Source organism: Balaenoptera borealis (assembly GCF_965194805.1).
Source record: "Balaenoptera borealis genome assembly, chromosome: X".
NCBI lineage: Eukaryota > Metazoa > Chordata > Mammalia > Artiodactyla > Balaenopteridae > Balaenoptera > Balaenoptera borealis.
The window spans coordinates 108587278-108614457 of record NC_138881.1 but is presented as its reverse complement, the minus strand read 5'-3'; the positions used below and the strand labels follow the sequence as shown (position 1 = coordinate 108614457).

General features: G+C 37.8%; 1 protein-coding gene across 1 annotated transcript; it reads right to left on the bottom strand.

The window, feature by feature from the left end:
- Window positions 1-516: 516 nt before the first annotated feature.
- Window positions 517-26914, bottom strand: CCDC169 (coiled-coil domain containing 169). The gene is given in 3 exon segments (XM_082377772.1): window positions 517-3322; window positions 3325-3685; window positions 3687-26914. Coding segments are annotated over 3 exon segments (609 nt in total). The 5' UTR covers window positions 3906-26914; the 3' UTR covers window positions 517-3293.
- Between the last annotated feature and the right edge of the window lie 266 nt (window positions 26915-27180).

The window sequence follows — 27180 nt, the reverse complement described above, 5'->3', positions numbered from 1 at the left end:
TACTTCTTTCTTTCTTTCTTTCTCTCTCTCTCTCTTTCTTTTTTTTTTTTTTTTTTTTTTTTAATTTTTATTATTTATTTATTATGTTTATTTCTGGCTGTGTTGGGTCCTCGCTTCTGTGCGAGGGCCTTCTCCAGCTGCGGCGAGTGGGAGCCACTCCTCATCGCGGTGCGCGGGCCTGTCACCATCGCGGCCTCTCTTGTTGCGGAGCAGAGGCTCCAGACGCTCAGGCTCAGCAGCCGTGGCTCACGGGCCCAGTCGCTCCGCGGCATGTGGGATCCTCCCAGACCAGGGCTCGAACCCGTGTCCCCTGCATTGGCAGGCAGACTCTCAACCACTGCGCCACCAGGGAAGCCCTCTCTCTCTTTCTTTCTTTCTCTCTCTCTCTTTCTTCCTTCCTTCCTTCCTTTCTTTCTTTCTTTTCACCAGATCTTAGTTGTGGCTCGCGGGCTCCTTAGTTGAGGCTTGCCAGCTCCTTAGTTGTGGCCGTGGGTTCCTTAGTTGCAGCTCGTGGGTTCCTTAGTTGCAGCTCACCAGCTCCTTAGGTGCAGCACACATGCTCCTTAGTTGTGGCATGTGAACTCTTAGTTGTGGCATGTATGTGGGATCTAGTTCCCTGACCAGGGTTCGAACCCAGGCCCCCTGCATTGGGAGCACGGAATCTTATCCACTGCACGACCAGGGAAGTCCCACTGGTGCTCTATTTCTTTGTGTGGATTCGAGTTACAATTTCTCTTCAGCCTGATGAAATTCCTTTTTAAAATTTCATATAAAGCAGGTCTGATAGCAATTTGTTTTCTTAGGCTATTTTTTCTGAGACTGTCTTTGTTTGTGGGGCTTTCATTTTTTAAGGGTTATTTTTCTATATATAGAATTATTATTTTTTTTAGAATTAGATTTTAATAACAGAATTAGAGATATAAATCATATATGATTAACCCATTTAAAGTATACAGTTCAATGGTTTTTAGTAGTATATACACAGAGTTGTGCAATCATCACCACAATCAATTTTAGAAATTTTCATCATCCAAAAAAAACCCCTGTACCCTTTGCAGTCACTCCCCATCCTCTCCCTTTTTCCATCATCCCTAGGCCTCTACTAATCTCCTTTGTGTCTTTATGGATTGGCCTGTTCTGGACATTTTATATAAATGGAATTATGCAATGTGTGGTATTTTGTGACTGGCTTCTTTCACTTAGGGTATTACTGTCAAGTTTTGTCCATGTCATAGCATATACCAGTACTTCATTTCCTTTTGTTGCTGAATAATATTCCATTGTTTGGCTATACTACATTTTGTTTATCCATTCATTAATTGGTAGACGTTTGGTTGTTTCCACTTTTTGGCTATTATGCTGCTCTAAACATTTGTGGACAAGTTTTTATGTGGTTATAGGTTTTTCTCTTGGCTACATACATAGTAGTGGAATTTCTGTGTCATATGATAACTCTCTGTCAGTTTTGAAGAACTGACAGACTGTTTTCCAAAAAGGCTGTACCATTTTCCATCTCTACCAGCAATGTATGAGGGCTCCCATTTCTCCACATGCTCACCAACACTCGTTATTATCTGTCCTTTTGATTATAGCAGCATTTGTTTTATAAATGGTATTTCTTGATATTTTGTAATACATTTAGACATTTTAAAATTTGAAATATGTTAAATATTGTTTACTGCTGTTTTGCTTTATGAATTCTCAACTTAAATACTAATGTTAATACATATTTCAGTATTAAACAAAAAAAGGACCCCAAATCTTCATTTTTTTCTCTGATTATTATTATTTATTTATTTATTTATTTATTTACATTTTTGGCTGTGCTGGGTCTTCATTGCTGTGCACCGGCTTTTCTCTAGTTGTGGTGGGCAGGGGTTACTTTTTGTTGCGGTGTGTGGGCTTCTCATTGCAGTGGCTTCTCTTGTTGCGGAGCACAGGTTCTAGACGTGCAGGCTTCAGTAGTTGTGGCTCGAGGACTCTAGAGTGCAAGCTCAGCAGTTGTGGCGCACGGGCTTAGTTGCTCCGCGGCATGTGGGATCTTCCTGGACCAGGGACTGAACCGGTGTCCCCTGCATTGGCAGGCGGATTCTTAACCACTGTGCCACCAGGGAAGTCCCTCACTGCATTACATTTTAAAGTCATATAAAAGAATTATTTGGCTGTATGAAATTTATGCATTCTTCCTTAAAGAAAGGAACGTCTATAGAGATATAGAAGTGCATTTGGTATTCATTACTGGTGATTCTGAATAAAAAGAATTTAGGTTTTAGGATATAAGGTGAGAACAACATTAGCTAGAAACTATACTAACCAATGGATGATTTCTGGAAATTTAAAGGCCAACAGTTTCACTTATTAAGTTGGGAAAATAAATTATATGTATATTGTAGACCAATGTGACAGTTGCAAAAACAGTCTAAACATGAATAAGAGAATTTGATACACTTTCTAAATGCCTTAAAAGAACCTTTCTCCTATCCTCATTCAATGTCCACTTCTAGACTTGAGTATTGTGAACACTTACAAAGTTTGCTCCAAAAAACTAGGCCATCACTGTGAATTAATAAACATCACAAAATGACTTAAATCACCATGTACTAAGTGGCAAGTCCTTGCAGTAGTTGAAGGAGTATTGGTTTTCTAGAATGGTAAGAAGCCTGAGAAGTTGCATAGTTTGCCTCATTTATCTTACAGGTGTGGAAAATAAAGATGAGGTGAAGAGACTTTCCCAAGTTCTCATAAATTTACAGCAGAGAGGGACTATAGCCAAGCTGATTCCCGATTGGAGGCTCTTTCCGCTTTAAGTCAAAGTTTAAAATGCATTTGATTTGCCTCTTTGTTTAAACCTTGGGTTTAAAAAAACGAGCATGATATAGCCTAAAATAGCAAGCAGTTTTTATGAACTCACATTTTTAGCTATCAGCCAACTAGAAACCAAATATAATAGCAATGTTAATATCAGAGTAGATAATGGATATATTATTAAAAGCAAGTGTAATGATGACAGACTTCCTGTTTCCTAGGCTATTTTAAGAATCATAAATTCTGCTAGTTCATATTTTCGGGTCACTAAAATTACTTTCTAAAATAATTTTTGAAACTAGACTAAATTACTAAGAAAATTACTTTCAGGTAGTCAAAGGAACACACTTCTGGAAGAGGAGCTAAAGAGGTTTAATAGCTCTTTCTTATCTATCTCATCCCCTGAAAAATGTGTTGAACAGTAACTTCACAATCTGAATATTACAAATGAAAAAATGGAAGAAATAGAAATCCACCCAGTTCTGGAATTATGGATTGAGTTTTGGAAGATGATTTATCTTGTAATCTTTTTTGCTGGTCCTCTCTTGGCATTTACCATTTTCTGATTAGCTGGATTATATCTTTCTGTTTTCACTGGATTCTCTTTCGTTCTATGCAGTTGATTCATTGGTTGTCTTTTAGAAACTTGGTGTGAGCCAGAGACCTGAGACATTTTAGCTAGGTATATACGACGTTCATCATTGATCTTGTGGTAAGCCTTTGATCCTCGTTCCAGTCTAAGTACATAGTCTTTCACTTGATTTTCAAGGCTCCTTTTTTCTTTTGCTAGCTGTTTAAGTAATGTACTTAAGGATTCCACTGGCATCCGCTCATAGACACGAATAGAAGATAGTCTATGTGAAGGATTTCCACGGATTTTTTTCCATTTTCTCTCTGAGACTAACACCTTGCTTTTCTAGTTGATCATTCTGTTCAAGTTGTGTCTCATAACAGGTTTTCCACTCACTGCCTTCGTTGTCAGTACTGATTTTGGCTTCCAGTTCCACTACCTTTTGTCTTATTTCAAGTATTGAGATTTGTACTAAGTCTTTCATATGGATTTCTTCCAATAACTCCAGTTTAAGGAGGTCAGTGCTCATACCTTAGAAGGTGTCACTTCTTTCATCCCCCATAGTGTCAGGTCAGAGATCTCCCACACCCTTCCCCTCAGCACAGCTTAGAGCAGAAGACCTGAAGGGACATCCAGAAGCTGGGGATGAGAAAGTGTTGTCATGAGCTGTTGGCATGGTGAACTGACTCTTCGAATTCTTGGTTGAGTTTCTTTCCCCCAGCACTTTGATATGTCATAATACTGACTTCTTGTCTCCACTGTTTCTGATGAGAAGTCAGCTGTTAATTTTATTGTGGTTCCTTTGTATATGACACATAATTTTCTTCTCACTATTTTCAAGTTTCTCTCTTTGGCTTTGCCTTTCAACAGTTTGACTATGATCTCTCTAGCTGTGAATATCTTTGAGTTTGTGCTATTTGGAATTCATTGAGCTTCTTGGATGTGTAGATTAATCTTTTTTTAAATGAAATTTGAGAAGTTTTCACCCACTATTTCTTCAAATAGTTTTTATGTCCCTTTTTTCTCCACTCCTCTTCTGGAACTCCCATTATGCATACGTAGTGTGTTTGATGGTGTCTCACTGGCCTTTGAAGTTCTTCAGTTTTCTTCGTTCTTTTTACATTCTGTTCCTTAGACTAGATAATCTCTATTGATCTACCTTTTTTTAATTTTAATTTTTAATTGAAGTATAGTTGATTTACAATGTTTCAGATGATCTACTTTCTATTATCAGCTCAAATCTGCTGTTGAGCCCCTTGAGTGAATTGTTCATTTCAGTTGTTGTACCTTTTAATTCCAGAATTTTCATTCATTTTTTTTAATAATTTGTATGTCTTTATTTATATTCTCTATGTGAAGAGTCATTGTCATCATATATTCCTTTAATTCTTCAAACGTGGCTTCTTTTAGTTCTTTGAACATATTTATAATAGCTTATTTGAAGTCTTTATGTACTAAATCTATCATCTAGGCCCTCCCAGAGACAATTTATATAAGCTGCTTTTTTTTTTTTTCTGTGTATGGCTGCACCTTGTTTCTTTGTTTTTTAATTTTAATTTTTTATTTTTGTTTAGTGATGTGCTTGGACTAATTATGTAGTGTCTATGTCCCCTGTAGAGTATGAGAACTGGAATCTCTGCTCAGTTGTTTTTTTAAAATTCTTTTTTTAAAAATTTTTATTTATTTATTATTTATTTATTTATTTATTTATGGCTGTGTTGGGTCTTCATTGCTGCGCGTGGGCTTTCTCTAGTTGCATCAAGCACGGGCTACTCTTTGTTGCAGTGCACATGTGTCTCATTGCAGTGGCTTCTCTTGTTGCAGAGCACGGGCTCTAGGCGCACGGGCTTCAGTAGTTGTGGCACACAGACTCAGTAGTTGTGGCACACGGGCTTAGTTGCTCCGCGGCATGTGGGATCTCCCCGGACCAGGGCTCGAACCTGTGTCCCCTGCATTGGCAGAAGGATTCTTAACCACTGCGCCACCAGGGAAGTCCCAAAACTTTTAATTTTATATTGGAGTATAGCTGATTAACAATGTTGTGATAGTTTTAGGTGCACAGCAAAGGGACTCAGCCATACATATACGTGTATCCATTCTCCCCCAAACTTCCCTCCCATCAAGGCTGCCACATAACATTGAGCAGAGTTCCCTGTGCTATACAGTAGGTCCTTGTTGGTTATCCATTTTATTTTTATTTTTATTTTTTTTGGCAAATTAATACATTTATTACCTATGATCAGCAGATATATTGCTCACTTATTCTCTCCATGTTTAAAAAGAATTTCAAAATAACAAAATAATTATATACACCATACAATTCAGGGTAGGGTTGGGCTCAGGGGACCACTTCATTGTTCACAGCGTGGACAGAAACCTCTGTCTCCAAACATTTTTTGAGCTAGTTTAACTTTCAGCTCTGAGTCTGGTCCCAGTCTTGAAATCACAGAAGGTTAGGGCCTGGAATTTTCTCAGCCATAGGGATGAGGTTCTAGTTCAGACAGGAGGAAAGGGCTTCCTGGAAGGGACCAATAAAGCCTCTGATGCAGAAACATGAGGAGGCAAGGGCAGAGGGCACTGGGGCTGAACCAGAGGGGCCTGGCATGGGGGAGGGGGAGGGGCCCACTCCCGATCCAGCATTTCCTTGTACTCACCCCTGCGTCTCCACTCAGTAGAACAGGGGCTGCCTTAGAGCACCAGCAACTGGTAAATCTGATGGAGGAACTTTCTCCTTGTAGCTTCCAGAACCTGAAGACAGGACCCAGTAGGAACTTTGACTGGATTCATGAGATCCCAGGATGCCAGGGAGTTACATACCCTTGATTATTGAGATGGCCCTGCCAATGTGCCCAGCTCCTGGAAGGCACGGTCAGGTAGTTTTGAGAAATATTGTATGATATCCCTTATATGCGGAATCTAAAAAGAAATGTTACATATGAACTTATTTGCAAAACAGAAACAGACTCACAGACTTAGAGAATGAACTTTCTCTTTCTCTGTCTGACTTACTTCACTCAGTATGACAATCTCTAGGTCCATCCATGTTGCTGCAAATGGCATTTTTTCATTCTTTTTTATGGCTGAGTAATATTCCATTGTATATAGGTACCACATCTTCTTTATCCATTCCTCTGTCGATGGACATTTAGGTTGCTTCCATGTCCTGGCTATTGTAAACAGTGCTGCAATGAACATTGGGGTGCATGTATCTTTTCAAATTATGTTTTTCTCCAGATATATGCCCAGGAGTGGGATTGCAGGGTCATATGGTAGCTCTATTTTTAGTTTTTTAAGGAACCTCCATACTGTTCTCCATAGTTACTGTACCAACTTACATTCCCACCAACAGTGTAGAAGGGTTCCCTTCTCTCCACACCCTCTCCAGCATTTATCGTTTGTGGATTTTTTGATGATGGCCATTCTGACCGGTGTGAGGTGATACCTCGTTGTAGTTTTGATTTGCATTTCTCTAATAATTAGCAATGTTGAACATCTTTTCATGTGCCTCTTGGCCATCTGTATGTCTTCTTTGGAGAAATGTCTATTTAGGTCTTCTTCCCATTCTTTGATTGGGTTGTTTGTTTTGATGATATTAAGCCTCATGAGCTGTTTGTAAGTTTTGGAGACTAACCCCTTGTCAGTCACATCATTTGCAAATATTTTCTCCCAATCTGTGGATTGTCTTTTTGTTTTATTTATGGTTTCCTTTGCTGTGCAAAAGCTTTTGAGTTTAATTAGGTCCCATTTGTTTAATTTTGTTTTTATTTTCATTATTCTGGGAGACGGATCGAAAAAGATATTGCTGTGATTTAAAGATAGTGCTGTGAACACTCAGAGAGTGTTCTGCCTATGTTTTCCTCTAGGAGTTTATAGTGTCGTGTCTCACATTTAGGTCTTTAATCCATTTTGATCTTATTTTTGTGTATGGTGTTAAAGAATGATCTTGCTCTTAGTTTTTCTTTCTTTTTTCCCTCGTTCATATTTTTAAGCCTAGCTACCTAGAGTTAACCCTTGGGTCATCATAGTCTAGTGGTCAGCCAGTTATTGGTCCAAGATTTTGCTTAAACACTTTAGCCAGTAAGGCTTTCCATCCTTTTTCCTAGGGAATCTGTTTATGTGTTGGTACACTCATTCTAAGTTCAGGCAGTTAAAAAATCTCTGATTTTCACTTTCTGCTTGTACACGGCCTCAAAGTCAGCCATGAATGAATAGTTAACTGGGGCCATCTCTGGTCTCCCCTGAGCATGTGTGCAGCCCTGTGTATGTATTAATACATAACCTTCCAGATCCCCTGGAACAAATGAGAGCTTATCAAAGCACCTTATGGTTGGTCTCATTTTCCAGATCTCATTTTAAAATTTCTGACTGGTCTGTTGCTTGCTCTAACCAGTATCACAGCCTTAGGCAGCTGTGACACTGACCTTCCCTGATTCTTTTCCCCTAAGATCATTATTGGGCATGAGGCTTTTCTGTAGAGCTTCAGATTGGGTCAGCCCTTTCAGCTACCATGAGACTGCCAGTTCTCTGGTCCTCAAGGTTACTGCACCTTGGAAGTAGGGACATGGGAGCAGCCCCAAGTCAAAATACTACAGATCCTGCTGTTCTTGCTGCAGTTCAGCAGCTTTTCTTGTACAAACACTTTTCAATGTGTTGTATGCTTTTCGTTAATTTCCAGGGTTCTGAAATGGTTGATTTTGACAATTTGTCCAGTTTTATCATTATTTTGGGGCGAGAGGGTTTGGTAAGGTCCTCACTGGGCCATTCTGGAAGTCCCACGATGTCTAGTCATTTTTTTGAACAACTTTTGGAGATGTAATTCATAAACCATACATTCCACTCATTTAAACTGTACAATTCAATATTTTTAGTATATTCATAAGATTGTGCAATCATCACCACAATCTAATTTTAGAACACACCTAGTAATTTTTGATTGGATACCAAACATTGTGCATTTTACCTTGTTGAGTGCTATATATTTTTGTATTCTTATAAATATTCTTAAATTATGTTTTGGGATGCAGTTAAATTACTTGGACACAGGTTGATCCTTTTGGGTCTTGCATTTAGGATTTGTTATGTGGGACCAGAGTAGTGCTTAGTCTAGTGCTAATTATTCCCCACTATGAGGCAAGACCCTTCTGTGTACTCTACCCAATGATCCATGAATCTCGAGCTCTTCAATCTAGCTGGTGAGAACAGGCAACTTTCCTGGTCTTGTTAGAGTGCCAGCCACTGTTACCTCTAATCCTTTTGGATGGTTCTTTCCCCAGCCTTGGGTAGTTTCCTCATACACATGTGCTGGTCCATCTGGTCAGTATTCAGATGGATCCTTGAGGAGGGCCATCTGAAGATTTCTGAAATTCTCTTTCTATGCAGCTTTCTTCTCTCTGGTCCTCTATTCTGACAACTTTAGCCACCATATTGTCTCTAGACTCTCAGCTCCATCTCAACTTTGGGAGTCTGCTGCCATCAACCTGGCTTCCTCCTTCATGTGCCACAGCCTAGAATCTCTCTCCAGGCAGTAAGATGGACAAATTGTAAGGCTACCCTCATTTGTTCCCCACCTATTAGAGATCATTGTACTTTGTTATCTGATGTCCAGTGTATTGACAACCATTTCATATATATTGTCTAGTTTCTTTGGTTGTTTCAGATGGGAGGGTAAATCCAGTATCTGTTAATCTTTCCTGTCTGGAAGCAGAAACAATCATTTGGGGGATTTTCTAGGTATCTTATTACTGATTTCTAATTTAATTACTTTGTTGTTAGAGAATATACACTCTGTAAGATTTTAAGTCTTTTAAATTTATTGACATATTTTATGGCCCAGCATATAGTCTATCTTGGTTAATGTTCCATGTGTTCTAGAGAAGAGTATGCATTCTGCAGGTGCTGGGTATAGCATTGTATAAATATAAATCAGTTAGGTCAAACTAGTTGATAATGTTCAAATCTTCCATAGCTTTACTTATTTTTTTGTATACTTGTATCAATACCCATGGAGGGATATTAAAATCTTTGCCTGTGATTATGGATTTGTCTATCTTCATAATTCTGTCAATTTTTGCTCATGTATCTTAAAGCTCTGTTATTAACTTCATTCATACTCTGGATTGTCATGTCTTCTTGATGAATTGACTCTTTTGTCATTATGAAATGACACTCATTATTTCTGATCTCTGGTAATACTCCTTGTCTTGAAATGCATTGTGCCTTGCCTTATATTAATGGAGGTGTACCATCTTTGTTTTTTTGTTTTTAATAAATTTATTTATTTATTTATTTTTGGCTGCATTGGGTCTTTGTTGCTGCATGCCGGCTTTCTCTAGTTGCGGTGAGTGGGGGCTACTCTTTGTTGCGGTGCGCGAGCTTCTCATTGTGTTGGCTTCTCTTGTTGCAGAGCACGGGCTCTAGGCGCATGGGCTTCAGTAGTTGTGGCGTGTGGGCTCAGTAGCTGTGGCACGCGGGCTCTAGAGCTCAGGCTCAGTAGATGTGGCGCACGGGCTTAGCTGCCCCACGGCATGTGGGATCTTCCCGGACCAGGACTCGAACCCGTGTCCCTTGCATCGTCAGGCGGATTCTTAACCACTGCGCCACCAGGTAAGTCCTCCATCTTTGTTATGCATAGTGTTTGCATGGGATATTTTTTTCCATCATTTTACTTTCAACCTATCTGCCTTTCTATTTAAAGTATATTTCTTGTAAGCGTCATATAGTTGGGTCATACTTTTTTCAGATACAGTCTGACAGTCTTTGCCTTTTAATTGGTATTTATAGTTAATATAATTATTGATATAGTTGACTTTTAGACTAGCATCTTGTTCTTTGTTTTCTATTTATCCCCTCTGTTTTTATTTCTTTTTTCCTCCTTTCTTATCTTCTTTTGGATTAATTAATATATTTTAGTATTCCATTATACTTGGCTTTAGCTATAACTAGTAATATAATATAATATATATAATATAAATATTTGGCTTTAGCTATAACTCTTTGTATAATTTTTTTAGTGGTTCCTGTAGGGATTATAATAGGTATCCTTAATTTATCACAGATTACCTGAATTAAACTTGTACAACTGCACATATTATATAGCAATGTTACAACTACATAAGTCTATTTTCACTTCTTCTTGTCCTTTGTGTTACTGTTGTCATATATTTGACTTCTTCCTGTATTATAAACCTCACAATTCATGTTTTTTTTTTTTTTTTGCTTTAAACAATGAATTGGCTTTTAAAGAATTAAGGAAAGAAAAATAGATTTTTAAAATATTTACTTTACATATTTTCATTTTCAGTAGTCTTTCTTTCTGAGTATCTAAATTTCTATCTGGTATTATTTCTTTTCCACTTGAAGAACTCGCTTTAGCATTTCTCACAGTATGGGTCTGTTTCTGATGAATTCTCTCACCTATCTTTAATCTGAAAATGTCTTTAACCTTTCTTTTCCTTCTATTGGACATATCTCGCGCCTCTCTTCATATATGTCTGCCCACTTTTTTATTCCAGTTGTTGCTGAGGCATCCAGCTGTGTACAGGTGTAAAATGACAGTAGTTCACCTCATCTGGAGTACTTATTTTTTGCTTTTGGTTCTAGAGTTACTCTGGGGCCACATTTTGGGCTGCTTGCTAGAATTCACTTAGCTGTTATGATGCATATGTAATTTGGAAGTGGAAGGGTATTAACTCCCCATAGGACAACCCTCTCCCTTGGAGGTGAGTCTGTGGATAAATTCTTCCCTCTTCTGTTCCTTCCATGGACAATTCTGTTATGTTCCACATGTTTCCTCACAGGTTCCCTGGTGAGATCGAACCCCACTTGGCCATGGTGGTGATCAGATTGGTAACCTCATACCATTGGGTTGGCTTTCTCTTCTTCCCTTTTCCACCCATCCAAGTCCCCCACTCCTATTCCTTGATATCACTTTCCAAAATAAACTATCTGCATTCAAAGTCTTAAGTGAGGTTCTTTCGTGGGGAACTGTGGCTAAAGCACTGCTTTTCTAGTATTTGCCTTTCATGTTTTAAATTTCCTCACTGTTTTAAGAGGATCCCATAAGTTTTTGTACGACTTACCTTTTCATTATTGTTTATTTCTCCTTTGATCCCTGAGTTACTTGGAAATGTATTATATAATCTTCAAATAAAGATTTTCCTATATTTTTGTTATTGATTCCTAGCCTAATTTTACTGTGGTCAGACAAAATACTCTGTATGATTTCAGTCCTTTGAAATTTTAAAAAATATTTATTTTCTCTATTATTATTATTTTTTGGCTGCATCGGGTCTTAGTTGTGGCACGTGGGGTCTTCACTGAGGCATGTGGGATCTTCCGTTGTGGTGCAGGCTCTTCGTTTTGGCGCACAGGCTTCTCTCTAGTTGTGGCGTGCGGGTTTTCTCTCTTTAGTTGTGGTGCGCGGGCTCCAGAGCGTGTGGGCTCTGTAGTTTGCTACATGCGCACTCTCTCGTTGAGGCGCGCGAGCTTAGTTGCCCCCCGGCATGTGGGATCTTAGTTCCCTGACCAGGGATCGAACCCACGTCCCCTAAATTGGAAGGCGAATTCTTTACCACTGGACCACCAGGGAAGTCCCTGAAATTTGTTAAGACTTGCTTTATGGCCCATAGTATGGTCAATTTTGATGAATGTTTCATTTACACTTGAATAGAATACGTATTCTTTAGTTGTTGGGTATAGTGTTCTGTATTTGTCAGGTCAAGTTGGTTGATCATGTTGTTCAACTCTTCTATATGCTTAATGGTTTTTTATCTGCATTTTCTGCCAATTACTGGGGGAGATGTGTATGAATCTCCCAATTTGATTGTTAATTTTAAAAATTTCTTCTCTTAGTTCTGTCATGTTTTATATATTTTCTGACTGTGTTATTAAGTATATACAAGTTTAAGATTTTTATCATTTCCTGTTGAATCAAATCTTCTGTCATTATGAAAAGACCCTCTGTATCTCTATAATGCCAGTTCCTTTAAAGTCTATTCTGTCTGATATTCATATAGTTATCCTGATTTATTGCTTGCATGATATGTTGTTTTGCTATTTGTTTTTTTTTTTTAATTAATTTATTTATTTTTGGCTGCATTGGGTCTTCATTGCTGCGCATGGGCTTTCTCTAGTTGTGGCGAGCGGGGGCTACTCTTCATTGCGATGCGCGGGTTTCTCATTGTGGTGGCTTCTCTTGTTGCGGAGCACGGGCTCTAGGCGTGTGGGCTTCAGTAGTTGTGGCACATGAGCTCAGTAGTTGTGGCTCGCAGGCTCTAGAGCACAGGCTCAGTAGTTGTGGCACACGGGCTTAGTTGTTCCACGGCATGTGGGAATCTTCCCGGACCAGGGATCGAACCCGTGTCCCCTGCATTGGCAGACGGACTCTTAACCACTGCGCCACCAGGGAAGTCCTGCTATTTGTTTATTTTTGACCATTTTGTATCCTGACATTTAAAATATGTTTCTTGGGACTTCCCTGGTGGTCCAGTGGTTAGACTCCGTGCTTCCAGGGAGATCAGCTCGGTGCTTTGTGACCACCTAGAGGAGTGGGATAGGGAGGGTGGGAGGGAGACGCAAGAGGGAGGGGATATGGGGATATATGTATACGTATAGCTGATTCACTTTGTTATACAGCAGCAACTAACACAACAATGTAAAGCAATTATACTCCAGTAAAGATGTTAAAAAAAAACCCTGATGCAGCCAAATAAATAAATATTAAAAAAAAAAAAAGAAAGAAAAAGACTCCGTGCTTCCACTGCAGGGGACACGGATTTGATCCCTGTTAGAGGAACTAATATCCTTCATGCCACAAGGCCAAAAAATATATATATAACTAAAAAATAAAAAGTGTAAACTGTGAACATCCAAACATTAGAAAATGTGTTTCTTGCAAATAAAAATAAAATAAAATGTGTTTCTTGCAAGCAGCATGTGGTTGATTTTTTCATAGAATTGGACTGTATCTTTAATTGGAATATTAATCCAATTACTATATTTAATGTAATTTTTGACACATTTAAGTTTATGTCTGCCATCCTTATGTTTGTTTCCTATCTGTGATATCTGTTGTTTCCTTTTTTCCCTTTCCTGTCTACTTTTGGATTTATGAAGTTTGTTTTAAATAAACTCTTAATTTTGGAATAATTTTAGATTTACAGAAAAGTGGCAGAGATAATACAGAAAGTTCCCATATACTCCTCACTCAGTTTCAAATTCCCCTAATGTTATCATTTGTTGACATTAAAAAAAATATATTATTAACTAAACTTCAGATTTTGTTCGAATTTCACTAGTTTTTCCTTTGATGTTCTTTATCTGCTTCAGGATCCAATCATCACTACCACATTTCATCTAGTTGTCATGTCTTCTTTTTCTCCTCTGATTTATGACAGTTTCTCAGTCTTTGTGTTTCATGACCTTAACAGTTTTGAGCAGAATTTGTCAGGTATTTAGTAGAATATCCTTCAATTTGGGTTTCTTTGATGTTTTCCTCATGATTAGATTGGGATATTGGGTTTGAGAAAGAATACCACAGAGATAAAGTGCCTTTCTTATCACATCATATCAAAGGGTACATGCTATCAACATGACTTACCACTGGTCATATTAACCTTGACCAAGGTGGTGCCTTCCAGGTTACTCCACAGTAAAGACACTATTTTTTTCCCTTTCCCATACTCTATTATTTGGAAGTGAGTCACTAAGTAAGATGTGTTTTTTATTATTCTATTTTCCATCTTTTAGTTTACTAGTAATACATCCTTTTTCTAACCATTAAATATTTTTCTTCCAGTTTTATTGAGATATAATTGACATATAGCACTGTATAAGTTTGAGGTGTACAGCATAATGGTTTGACTTACATGCATCAGGAAAAGATTATCACAATAAATTTAGTGAACATCAATCATCTCATATAGATACAAAATTAAAGAAATAGAAAAAAACCACTTTTTTGTGTGTGATGAGAACTCTTAAGATTTACTGTCTTAACAACTTTCCTATGTAACATACAGCAGTGCTAATTATATTTACCACATTCTACATCACATCCCTAGTACTTATTTATCTTATAACTGCAAGCTTGTACCTTTTGACTGCCTTCATCCAATTCCTTCTCCCCCCCACCCCTCGCCTCTGGTAACAACAAATCTGATCTCTTTTTCTATGAGTTTATGTTTGTTTGTTTTTGAAGCATAATTGGCCTACTACACTATGTTAGTTCCTGTTATACAACATAGTGATTCGCTATTTCTGTGCATTTCAAAATGATCACCAAAATAAGTCCAGTTATGATATGTCACCAAAGATATTACATAGTTATTGACTGTGTTCCCCACACTGTACATTTCATAACCATGACTCATTTATTTTGCAGCTGGAAGTTTGTACCTCTTAATTTCCATCACCTATTTCTTTTCTCCTCCCACCCCTCTCCCCTCTGGCAAGTACCTGTTCTCTGTATCTATAACTCTGTTTCTGTTTTGTTACGTTGTTCATGTATTTTGTCTTTTAGATTTAACATATAAGTGAAATCATACAATATTTGTCTGTCTTTCTCTGTCTGACTTATTTCACTTAGTGTAATACCCTTTAGGTCCATCCATATTGTCGTAAATGGCAAGATATCATTCTTTTCTATGGCTGAGTAATATTCCATTGTGAGTATATATACACCACATCTTCTTTATCCATTCATCTATTGATGAGCAATTAGCTTGCTTCCATATCTTGGTATTTTAAATAATCCGCAATGAACATAGAGGTGCATATATCTTTTCTAATTGTTTTTGTTTTCATGTGACAAATACCCAGACGTGGAATTGCTAGATTGTATGGTAGTTCTGTTTTTAATTTTTTGAGGACTCTCCAAACTGTCTTCTATAGTGGCTTAACCAATTTACATTCCCATCAACAGTGCACGAGGGTTCCCTTTTCTCCACGGCCTTGCCAACTTTTGTTATTTATTGTCTTTGTGATAAAAGCCATTCTGAAAGGTATGAGGTGATAACTCATTGTGGCTTCATTTGCATTTCCCTGATGATTAGTGATGTTGAGCATCTTTTCATATGCCTGCGGGCCATGTGTATGTCTTCTTTGGAAAAATGTATATTCAGATCCTCTGCCCATTTTTTAATCAGGTTTCTTTTTTTTTTTGAAGTTGAGATGTATGAGTTCTTTGTATATTTTGGATATTAACCCCTTTTCGGATATATTGTTTGAAAATATTTTCTCCCATTCAGTAGGTGGCCTTTTCTTCTTCTTGATAGTTTCCTTCACTATGCAAAGCTTTTTAGTTTGATGTAGTTCCATTTGTTTACTTTTGCTTTTTTCCCCTTGCCTGAGGAGACATATGCAAAAAAATATTGCTAAGACTGATGTCAAAGAGCTTACTGCCTGTTTTCTCCTGCAAGTTTTATGGTTTCAGGTCTTACATTTAAGTCTTTAATCCATTTTGAATTTATTTTTTTGTATGATGTGAGAAAGTAGTCCAGTTTGATTCCTTAGCATGTAGTTGTCCAGTTTTCCCAACCTGTTACTGAAGAGGCTGTTTTTTCCCCATTGTATATTCTTGCCTCCTATGTTGTAGATTAATTGCCCATATAAGTGTGGGTTCTTTTCTGGGTGCTCTATTCTGTTCCATTGATCTATGTGTCTGTTTTTGTGCCAGCACCATACTGTTGGGTTTTTTTTCCCTACATTTAGGCCTTTTATTTCTTTTTTTTAAATTAAATTAAATTAATTTTTTTATACAGCAGGTTCTTATTAGTCATCCATTTTATACACATCGGTGTATACATGTCAATCCCAATCTCCCAATTCGTCACACCAACCCCCCCCCCCCCACCGCTTTCCCCCCTTGGTGTCCATACGTTTTTTCTCTACTTCTGTATCTCTATTTCTGCCTTGCACACCGGATCATCTGTACCATTTTCTAGGTTCCACATATATGCATTAATACACGATATTTGTGTTTCTCTTTCTGACTTACTTGACTCTGTATGACAGTCTCTAGATGCATCCACATCTCTACAAATGACCCAATTTAATTCCTTTTTATGGCTGAGTAATATTCCATTGTATATATGTACCACCACTTCTTTATCCATTCATCTCTCGATAGGCATTTAGGTTGCTTCCATGACCTGGCTATTGTAAATAGAGCTGCAATGAACATTGGGGTTCATGTGTCTTTTTGAATTATGGTTTTCTCAGGGTATATGCCCAGGAGTGGGATTGCTGGGTCATATGGTAATTCTATTTTTAGTTTTTTAAGGAACCTCCATACTGTTCTCCATAGTGGCTGTATCAATTTACATTCCCACCAACAGTGCAAGAGGGTATCCTTTTCTCCACACTCTTTCCAGCATTTGTTGTTTGTAGATTTTCTGATGATGCCCATTCTAACTAGTGTGAGGTGATACTTCATTGTAGTTTTGATTTGCCTTTCTCTAATAATTAGTGATGATGAGCAGATTTTCATGTGCTTCTTGGCCATCTGTATTTCTTTGGAGAAATGTCTATTTAGGTCTTCTGCCATTTTTGGATTGGGTTGTTTGTTTTTTTAATATTGACCTGCATGAGCTGTTTATATACTTTGGAGATTAATCCTTTGTCCGATGATTCGTTTGCAAATATTTCTGCCATTCTGAGGATTGTCTTTTCGTCTTGTTTATGGTTTCCTTTGCTGTGCAAAAGCTTTTAACTTTCATTAGGTCCCATTTGTTTATTTTTGTTTTTATTTCCATTACCCTAGGAGGTGGATCAGAAAAGATCTTGCTGTGATTTATGTCAAAGAGTGTTCTTCCTATGTTTTCCTCTAAGAGTTTTATAGTGCCTGGTCTTACATTTAGGTCTTTAATCCATTTTGAGTTTATTTTTGTGTATGGTGTTAGGGAGTGCTCTAATTTCATTCTTTTTCATGTAGCTGTCCAGTTTTCCCAGCACCACTTATTGAAGAGACTGTCTTTTCTCCATTGTATATCCTTGCCTCTTTTGTCATAGATTAGTTGACCATAGTTGTGTGGGTTTATCTCTGGGCTTTCTGTCCTGTTCCATTGATACTATATTTCTGTTTTTGTGCCAGTACCATATTGTCTTGATGACCGTAGCTTTGTAGTATAGTCTGAAGTCAGGGAGTCTGATTCCTCCAGCTCCGTTTTTTTCCCTCAAGACTGCTTTGGCTATTCGGAGTCTTTTGTGTCTCCATACAAATTTTAAGATTTTTTGTTCTAGTTCTGTAAAAAATGCCATTGGTAATTTGATAGGGATTGCATTGAATCTGTAGATTGCTTTGGGTAGTATAGTCATTTTCACAATATTGATTCTTCCAATCCAAGAACATGGTATATCCCTCCATCTGTTGGTATCATCTTTAATTTCTTTCATCAGTGTCTTATAGTTTTCTGCATACAGGTCTTTTGTCTCCCTAGGTAGGTTTATTCCTAGGTATTTTATTCTTTTTGTTGCAGTGGTAAATGGGAGTGTTTCCTTAATTTCTCTTTCAGATTTTTCATCATTAGTGTATAGGAATGCAAGAGATTTCTGTGCATTAAGTTTGTATCCTGCAAAGTTACCAAATTCATTGATTAGCTCTAGTAGTTTTCTGGTGGCATCTTTAGGATTCTCTATGTATAGTATCATGTCATCTGCAAACAGTGACAGTTTTACTTTTTCTTTTCCAATTTGTATTCCTTTTATTTCTTTTTCTTCTCTGATTGCCATGGCTAGGACTTCCAAAACCATGTTGAATAATAGTGGTGAGAGTAGACATCCTTGTCTTGTTCCTGATCTTAGAGGAAATGCTTTCAGTTTTTCACTATTGAGAATGATGTTCGCTGTGGGTTTGTCGTATAAGGCTTTTATTATGTCAGAGTAGTTTCCCTCTATGCCCTCTATATGACTATTGAGATGATCATATGGTTTTTATTCTTCAGTTATTAATACGGTGTATCACATTGATTGATTTGTGTATAGTGAAGAATCCTTGCATCTCTGGGATAAATCCCACTTGATCATGGTGTATGATCCTTTTAATGTGTTGTTGGATTCTGTTTGCTAGTATTTTGTTGAGGATTTTTGCATCTATATTCATCAGTGATAATTGGTCTGTAATTTTCTTTTTTTGTAGGATCTTTGTCTGGTTTTGGTATCACGGTGATGGTGGCCTCATAGAATGAGTTTGGGAGTTTTCCTTCCTCTGCAATTTTTTGGAAGTTTGAGAAGGATGGGTGTTAGCTCTTCTCTAAATGTTTGTTAGAATTCACCTGTGAAGCCATCTCGTCCTGGACTTTTGTTTGTTGGAAGATTTTTAATCACAGTTTCAATTTCATTACTTGTGATTGGTCTGTTCATATTTTCTATTTCTTCCTGGTTCAGTCTTGGAAGGTTATACCTTTCTAAGAATTTGTCCATTTCTTCCAGGTGGTCCATTTTATTGGCATAGAGTTGCTTGTAGCAGTCTCTTAGGATGCTTCGTATTTCTGCAGTGTCTGTTGTAACTTCTCCTTTTTCATTTCTAATTTTATTGATTTGAGTCCTCTCCCTCTTTTTCTTGATGAGTCTGGCTAATGGTTTATCAATCTGGTTTATCTTCTCAAAGAACCAGCTTTTAGTTTTATTGATCTTTGCTATTGTTTTCTTTGTTTCTATTTCATTTATTTCTGCTCTGATCTTGATGATTTCTTTCCTTCTGCTAACTTTGGGTTTTGTTTGTTCTTCTTTCTCTAGTTCCCTTAGGTGTAACGTTAGATTGTTTATTTGAGATTTTTCTTGTTTCTTGATGTAGGCTTGTATAGCTATAAGCTTCCCTCTTAGAACTGCTTTTGCTGCATCCCATAGGTTTTGGATCGTCGTGTTTTCATTGTCATTTGTCTCTAGGTAGTTTTTGATTTCCTCTTTGATTTCTTCAGTGATCTCTTGGTTATTTAGTAACGTATTGTTTAGCCTCCATGTGTTTGTGGTTTTTACGTTTTTTCCCCCATAATTGATTTCTAGTCTCATAGCATTGTCATCAGAAAAGATGTTTGATATGATTTCAATTTTCTTAATTTACCAAGGCTTGATTTGTGACCCAAGATATGATCTATCCTGGAGAATGTTCCGTGCACCCTTGAGAAGAAAGTATAATCTTCTGTTTTTGGATGGAATGTCCTATAAATATCAATTAAATCTATCTGGTCTATTGTGTCATTTTAAGCTTGTGTTTCCTTATTAATTTTCTGTTTGGATGATCTGTCCATTGGTGTAAGTGAGGTGTTAAAGTCCCCCACTATTATTGTGTTACTGTCGATTTCCTCTTTTAGAGCTGTTAGCAGTTGTCTTATGTATTGCGTTGCTCCTATTTGGGTGTATATATATTTATAATTGTTATATCTTCTTCTTGGATTGATCCCTTGATCATTATGTAGTGTCCTTCCTTGTCTCTTGTAACATTTTTATTTTAAAGTCTATTTTATCTGATATGAGTATTGCTACTCCAGCTTTGTTTTGATTTCCATTTGCATGGAATATCTTTTTCCATCCCCTCACTTTCATCTGTATGTGTCCCTAGGTCTGAAGTGGGTGTCTTGTAGACAGCATATATATGGGTCTTGTTTTTGTATCCATTCAGAAAGCCTGTGTCTTTTGGTTGGAGCATTTAATCCATTCACGTTTAAGGTAATTATCAATATGTATGTTCCTATGACCATTTTCTTAATTGTTTTGCGTTTGTTTTTGCAGGTCCTTTTCTTCTCTTGTGTTTCCCACTTAGAGAAGTTCTTTTAGCCTTTGTTGTAGAGCTGGTTTGGTGGTGCTGAATTCTCTTAGCTTTTGCTTGTCTGTAAAGCTTTTGATTTCTCCATCGAATCTGAATGAGATCCTTGCTGGGTAGAGTAATCTTGGTTGTAGTTCTTCCCTTTCATCACTTTAAGTATATCATGCCACTCCCTTCTGGCTTGTAGAGTTTCTGCTGAGAAATCAGCTGTTAACCTTATGGGAGTTCCCTTGTATGTTATTTGTCATTTTTCCCTTGCTGCTTTCAATAATTTTTCTTTGTCTTTATTTTTTGCCAAGTTGATTACTATGTGTCTCAGCATGTTTCTCCTTGGGTTTATCCTGTATGGGACTCTCTGCGTTTCCTGGACTTGGGTGGCTATTTCCTTTCCCATGTTAGGGGCGTTTTCGAGTATAATCTCTTCAAATATTTTCTTGGGTCCTTTCTCTCTCTCTTCTCCTTCTGGGACCCCTATAACGCGAATGTTGTTGTGTTTAATGTTGTCCCAGAGGTCTCTTAGGCTGTCTTCATTTCTTTTCATTCTTTTTTCTTTATTCTGTTCCACAGCAGTGAATTCCACCATTCTGTCTTCCAGATCTCTTATCCGTTCTTCCGCCTCATTCTGTTTTGATGACTGTAGCTTTGTTGTATAGTTTGAAATCAGGAACGTGATACCTCCATTTTTTTTAAATTTATTTTTTGGCTGCATTGGGTCTTTGTTGCTGCCCATGGGCTTTCTCTAGTTGTGGTGAGCGGGGCTACTCTTTGTTGTGGTGCGAAGGCTTCCCATCTTGGTGGCTTCTCTTGTTGCGGAGCACAGGTTCTAGGAGTGCAGGCTTCTGTAGTTGTGGCACAGGGGCTCAGTAGTTGTGGCTCATGGGCTCTAGAGTACAGGCTCAGTAGTTGTGGCACATGGGCTTAGTTGCTCCATGACATGTGGGATCTTCCTGGACCAGGGCTCAAACCTGTGTCCCCTGCATTGACAGGTGGACTCTTAACCACTGCGTCACCAGAGAAGTCCTGATACCTCCAGTTTTGCTCTTCTTTCTCAAGATTGTTTTGGCTATCCAGGGTCATTTTTGTTTCCATACGAATTTTAGAATTATTTGTTCTGCTTCTGTGAAAAATGCCATTGGTATTTGATAGGGATTGCATTGAATCTGTAGGCTGCCTTGGGTAATATGGTCATTTTAACAATATTAATTCTTCCAATCCATGAACACGGTACATCTTTCCATCCATTTGAGTCTTCTTCAATTTCTTTCATCAGTATCTTATAGTTTTCCAAGTACAGCTCTTTTACCTCCTTAGGTAGGTTTATTGCAGGTATCTTATTCTTTTTGATGCAATTGTAAATGGGATTGTTTTCTTAATTTCTCTCTCTGATAATTTGTTGTTAGTATATAGAAATGTAACAGATTTCTGTGTATTAATTTTGTATCTTGCAACTTTATTGAATTCACCATGGATTCTAGTAGTTTATTGGCAGCATCTTTAGGATTTTCTATGTATAGTATCATGTCATCTGAAAATAGTGACAGTTTTAGTTTTTCTTTCCCAGTTTGGATTCCTTTTATTTCTTCTTCTTGTTTGCTGAGGCTAGGCCTTCTAATACTATGTCAAATAAAAGTGGTGAGAGTGGGCATCCTTTTCTTGTTCCTGACCTTAGAGGAAATGCTTTCAGCTTTTCACCGTTGAGTATGATGTTAGCTGTGGGCTGGTCATATATGGCCTTTATTATGTTGAGGCATGTTCCGTCTATACCTGCTTTGCTGAGATTTTTTTTTAAATCATAATTGGATGTTGAATTTTGTCAAAAGTTTTTTTTTACATCTATTGAGATGATCATACGATTTTTAAAAATTTGTTAATGTGGTGTATCATATTGATTGATTTGTGGATATTGAACCATCCTTGCATCCCTGGAATAAATTCTAGAATATTTGCATCTATGTTCATCAGTTATATTGGCCTGTAATTTTCTGTTTTTGTGATACCTTTGGTTTTGGTGTCAGGGTGATGCTGGCCTCATAGAAAGTTCAGAAGCACTCCTTCTCTGTAATTTTTGGAATAGTTTGAGAAGAATAGGTATTAACTCTTCTCTAAATGTTTCGTAGAATTCACCTGTGAAGCTATCTGGTACTGGACTTTTGTTTTTGGGGAGCTTTTAAAATTATTGATTCAATTTCATTACTGGTAATTGGTCTATTCATATTTTCTATTTCTTCTCTGGTTCAGTCTTGGGAGATCGTACATTTCTAGGATTTCGTCCATTTCTTCTAAGTTGTCTATTTTATTTGCATATAATTGTTCTTAGTAATATCTTATGATCCTTTGTACTTCTGTGGTGTCAGTTGTAATTTCTCCTTTTTCATTTCTGACTTTATTGGCTTGGGCCCTCTCTTTTTTTCTTGATGAGTCTAGCTAAAGGTTTATCAATTTTGTTTATCTTTTCAAAGAACCAGCTCTTAGTTTCATTGATCTTTTCTTTCTTTCCTTCTTTTTTTTTTTTTTTAGTCTCTAATTTATTTCTGCTCTGATCTTTCTGATTTGTTCCTTCTACTAACTTTGGGTTTTGTATGTTCTTTTCCTAGTTCCTTTAGGTGTAAGGTTATGTTGTTTGTTTGAGATTTTTCTTATTTCCTGAGGTAGATTTGTATCACTATAAATTTCACTTTTAGAATTGCTTTTGTAGTGTCCCATAGATTTTGGATTGTTGTGTTTTCATTTTCATTTGCCTCCAGGTATTTTTAAATTTCTTCTTTGATTTCTTCAGTGACCCATTTGTTGTTTAGTAGCATATTGTTTAGCCTCTACATGTTTGTGTTTTTGCAATTATTGTTCCTTGTAGTTGATTTCTAGTCTCGTAACCTTGTAGTCAGAAAAAAAGCTTGATATGATTTTAATCTTCTTAAATTTACTGAGACTTGTTTTGTGGCCTGGCATGTGATGTATCCTGGAGAATGTTCCATGTGTGCTTAAAAAAAATGTGTATTCTGCTGCTTTTGGATGGAATGTTCTATATATATCTATTAAGTCCATTTCATCCAATGTGTCATTTAAGGCCAGTGTTTCCTTATGGATTTTCTGTCTGGATGGTCTGTACATTGACGTAAGTGAGGTATTAAAGTCCCCTACTATTATAGTGTTACAGTCAATTTCTCCCTTTGTCTGTTATTTTTTGCTTTATGTATTAGGTGCTCCTTTATTGGGTGCATGTATATTTACAATTGCTATATCTTTTTCTTGGATTGAATGCTTGATCATTATGAAATGTCCCTCTTTGTCTCTTGTTATATTTTAAAATCTATTTTTTATATAAGTATTTCTACCTTGGCATTCTTTTCATTTCCATTTACAGGAAATACCTTTTTCCATCCCCCCACTTTCAGTCTGTGTGTCTCTTTAGATTTGAAATGAGTCTCTTTTAGGCAGCATATATATGCGTCTTGTTTTTGTATCCATTCAGCCACTCCATGTCTTTTTTTAAAAAAGGTTTATTAGAGTATAGTTGCTTTACAATGTTGCGTTAGTTCTGCTGTATAACAATGTGAATCAGCTATATGTATACATATATCCCCTCTTTTTTGGACTTCCTTCCCATTTAGGTCACCACAGAGCATTGAGTTCCCTGTGCTATATAGTAAGTTCTCATTAGTTATCTATTTTATACATAGTAGTGTATATATGTCAATCCCAGTCTCCCATTTCCTCCCACCCCCTTTCCCCCTTGGTGTTCATATGTTTGTTCTCTATGTCTGTGCCTCTATTTCTGCTTTGCAAATAAGTTAATCTGTATCATTTTTCTAGATTCCACATATAGGCAATATTATACAATATTTGTTTTTCTCTTTCTGACGTACTTCACTTGTATGACAGTCTTTATGTCCATCCACATCTCTGCAAATGGCACAATTTCATTCCTTTTTATGGCTGAGTAATATTCCATTGTATATATGTACCACATCTTCTTTATCAGTTCCTCTGTTGATGGACAGTTAAGTTGCTTTCATGTCCTGGCTATCGTAAATACTGCTGCAATGAACATTGGGGTGTATGTATCTTTTTGAATTATGGTTTTCTCTGGGTATATGCCCAGGAGTGGGATTGCTGGGTCATATGGTAGTTCTATTTTTAGTTTTTTAAGGAACGTCCATACTGTTCTCCACAGTGTCAGCCACTCTATGTCCTTTGTTTGGAGCATTTAGTCCATTTATATTTACGGTGATTATTGATAGGTATGTACTTATTGCCATTTTGATAATTGTTTTGGGATTGTTTTTGTGGTTCTTTTTTTGTTCCTTTCTTCTTCTTTTGCTCTCCTCCCTTGTGATTTGATGACTATCTTTAGTGTTATCTTTGGATTCCTCTCTCTTTGCTGTGATTGCATCTATTACAGATTTTTGGTCTGTGGTTATTATTTTTTTTTAAACCCAGATTTATAGAATTGCCATTACATGATGCTATCTTTTTTTAAAATTTAATTTAATTTTATTTATTTATTTTTGTCTGTGTTGGGTCTTCGTTTCTGTGCGAGGGCTTTCTCTAGTTGCGGCAAGCGGGGGCCACTCTTCATCGCGGTGTGCGGGCCTTACACTATCGCGGCCTCTCTTGTTGCGGAGAACAGGCTCCAAACGCGCAGGCTCAGTAATTGTGGCTCACGGGCCCAGCTGCTCTGTGGCATGTGGGATCTTCCCAGACCAGGGCTCGAACCCGTGTCCCCTGCATTAGCAGGCAGATTCCCAACCACTGCGCCACCAGGGAAGCCCAGGTCTGTGGTTATTATGAGGTTTATATATAGCAATATATATGTGTGTGGGGGTGTGTGTGTGTGTGTGTGAAAAATTTAAATTACTGATTTCTTAAGTTCGAATGCATTTTAACAATCCTACATTTTTACTTCCCCCCACTGCACTGTTTAACATTTTTGACGTCATATTTTACATGTTCTTTGTTTTGTGTATACCTCAACTACTTATTGTGGATATAGATGATTTTACTACCTTCGTCTACTACCTTCCCACTACCTTTATACATGGTTGATTTACTACCTTCAACTGTATATTTGCCTTTACCAAAGAAATTTTTCCTTTCATAATTTTCATATTTCTAGTTGTGGCCTTTTATTTTTCATGTAGAGAAGTCCCTTTAACATTTCTTGTAAAGCTGGTTTGATGATGCTGAACTCTTTTAGCTCTTGCTTGTCTGTCAAATTTTTGATCTCTCCACCAGGTCTGAATGAAAGCCTTGCCAGGTAGAGTATTCTTGGTTGTAAGTTTTTCCCCTCCATCACTTTAAATATATCATGCCACTCCCTCTGGCCTGCAGAGGTTCTATTGAAAAGTCAACTGATAGCCTTATGAGAGTTCCCTTGTATGTAACTTGTTGCTTTTTCCTTGCTGCTTTTAATATTCTCTCTTATCTTTAATTTTTTGCCATTTTAGTTATAGTGTGTCTTGATGTGTTCCTCTTTGGTTTGATCCTGTTTGGGACTCTCTATGATTCCTGTATTGGGAAGTCTATTTCCTTTCCAAGGTTAAGGAAGTTTTCAGTTATTGTGCCTTCAAATATGTTCTCTGCCCCTTTCTCTTTTCTCCTTCTGGGACCCTTATAATGCGAATGTTAGTATACTTGATGTTGTTCCAGAGGTCTCTTAAACTGTCCTCATTTAAAAAAAAATCTTACTTATTTTATTTAATTTATTTATTCATTTATTTATTATTTTTTATTTTTGGCTGTGTTGGGTCTTCGTTGCGGTGCATGGGCTTGTCTCTAGTTGCAGTGTGTGGGCTTCTCTTTAGTTGTGGTGTGCGGGTTTTGTTTTTGTTTTTTTTTCTCTCTAGTTGTGGCGCATGGGCTTAATTGCCTCACGGCATGTGGGATCTTAATTCCCTGACCAGGGATCGAACCCGCGTCCCCTGCATTGGAAGGTGGATTCTTTACCACTGGACCACCAGGGAAGTCCTTGTCTTCATTTCTTTGTATTCTTTATGCTTTTTTCTGTTCAACTTCAGTGATTTCCACTACTCTGTCTTCCAGCTCACTGATCTGTACCTCTGTATCATCTAATCTACCATGGATTCCTTCTAGTGTATTTTTTATTTCAGTTATTGTATTCTTCATCTCTATTTGGTTCTTCTTTATATTTTCTAACACTTTGTCAAAACTTCTAACTTCTCACTCTGTTCATCCAATCTTTTCCTGAGTTTTTTTTAACATCTTTACAATAATTATCTTGAACTCTTTATTGGGTAGATTGCTTATTCCACTTCACTTAGTTCTTCTGGGGTTTGATCTTGTTCCTTCATCTGGAACATATTCCCCTGTTACCTCATTTTGCCTAAGTTGCTGTTTTTATTTCTATGTATTTGGTAGGTTGGTTATGGTTCCAGACCTAGGATAAGTGGCCTTTTGTAGAAGACATCCTATGCGTTCCAACAGCACACTCTTCTTTGTTTACCAGAGCTATATGCTCTAGGAGTACCTCCTATCTGGGCTGCATGGGTCCTTCTGTTGTGGTGAGCTAACTACTACGCATGGTCTGGTAGATGTGGCTGTCCCCCAGTCTGGTTGGTTGCTGCCATGCCTGATGCAAAGGCTTGCTGGCCTCTGGTGGGTGGGGCCAGGTCATTAGGTGGCTTCCTGCAGGGCCCCAAGTGTCCTGGATCTAGTCAGCCCACTTCTGGGTGTGGCCAGATTCCAGAGCAGCTGTCTGAGGGGCACAAGTTGTCCCAGAGCTGGCATTGGCCTTCTGGTGGTTGCACTAGTTCCTGACATGGCATGCTGCATGGCTGTGGTGGTCCTGAGGCTGATGCCTGCCCACTGGTGGGTAAGGTCAGGTCTTGGGGCTAGTGCTGGCCTACTGGTGGGTGGAGCTGAGTCCTAGGGTCTCTGGCTGCAAGGCCCGTGTGCCCTGGAGCTGGCATCAGTGCACTGGTGGGGGTGACTGAGGCCCAGGGCGTCCTAGGGCTAGTGCTAGCTCATTGGAGGGTGGAGCCGGGTCCCAGGGTCTCTGACTGCAGGGCCCTGGCAGTCCCAGAGTTAG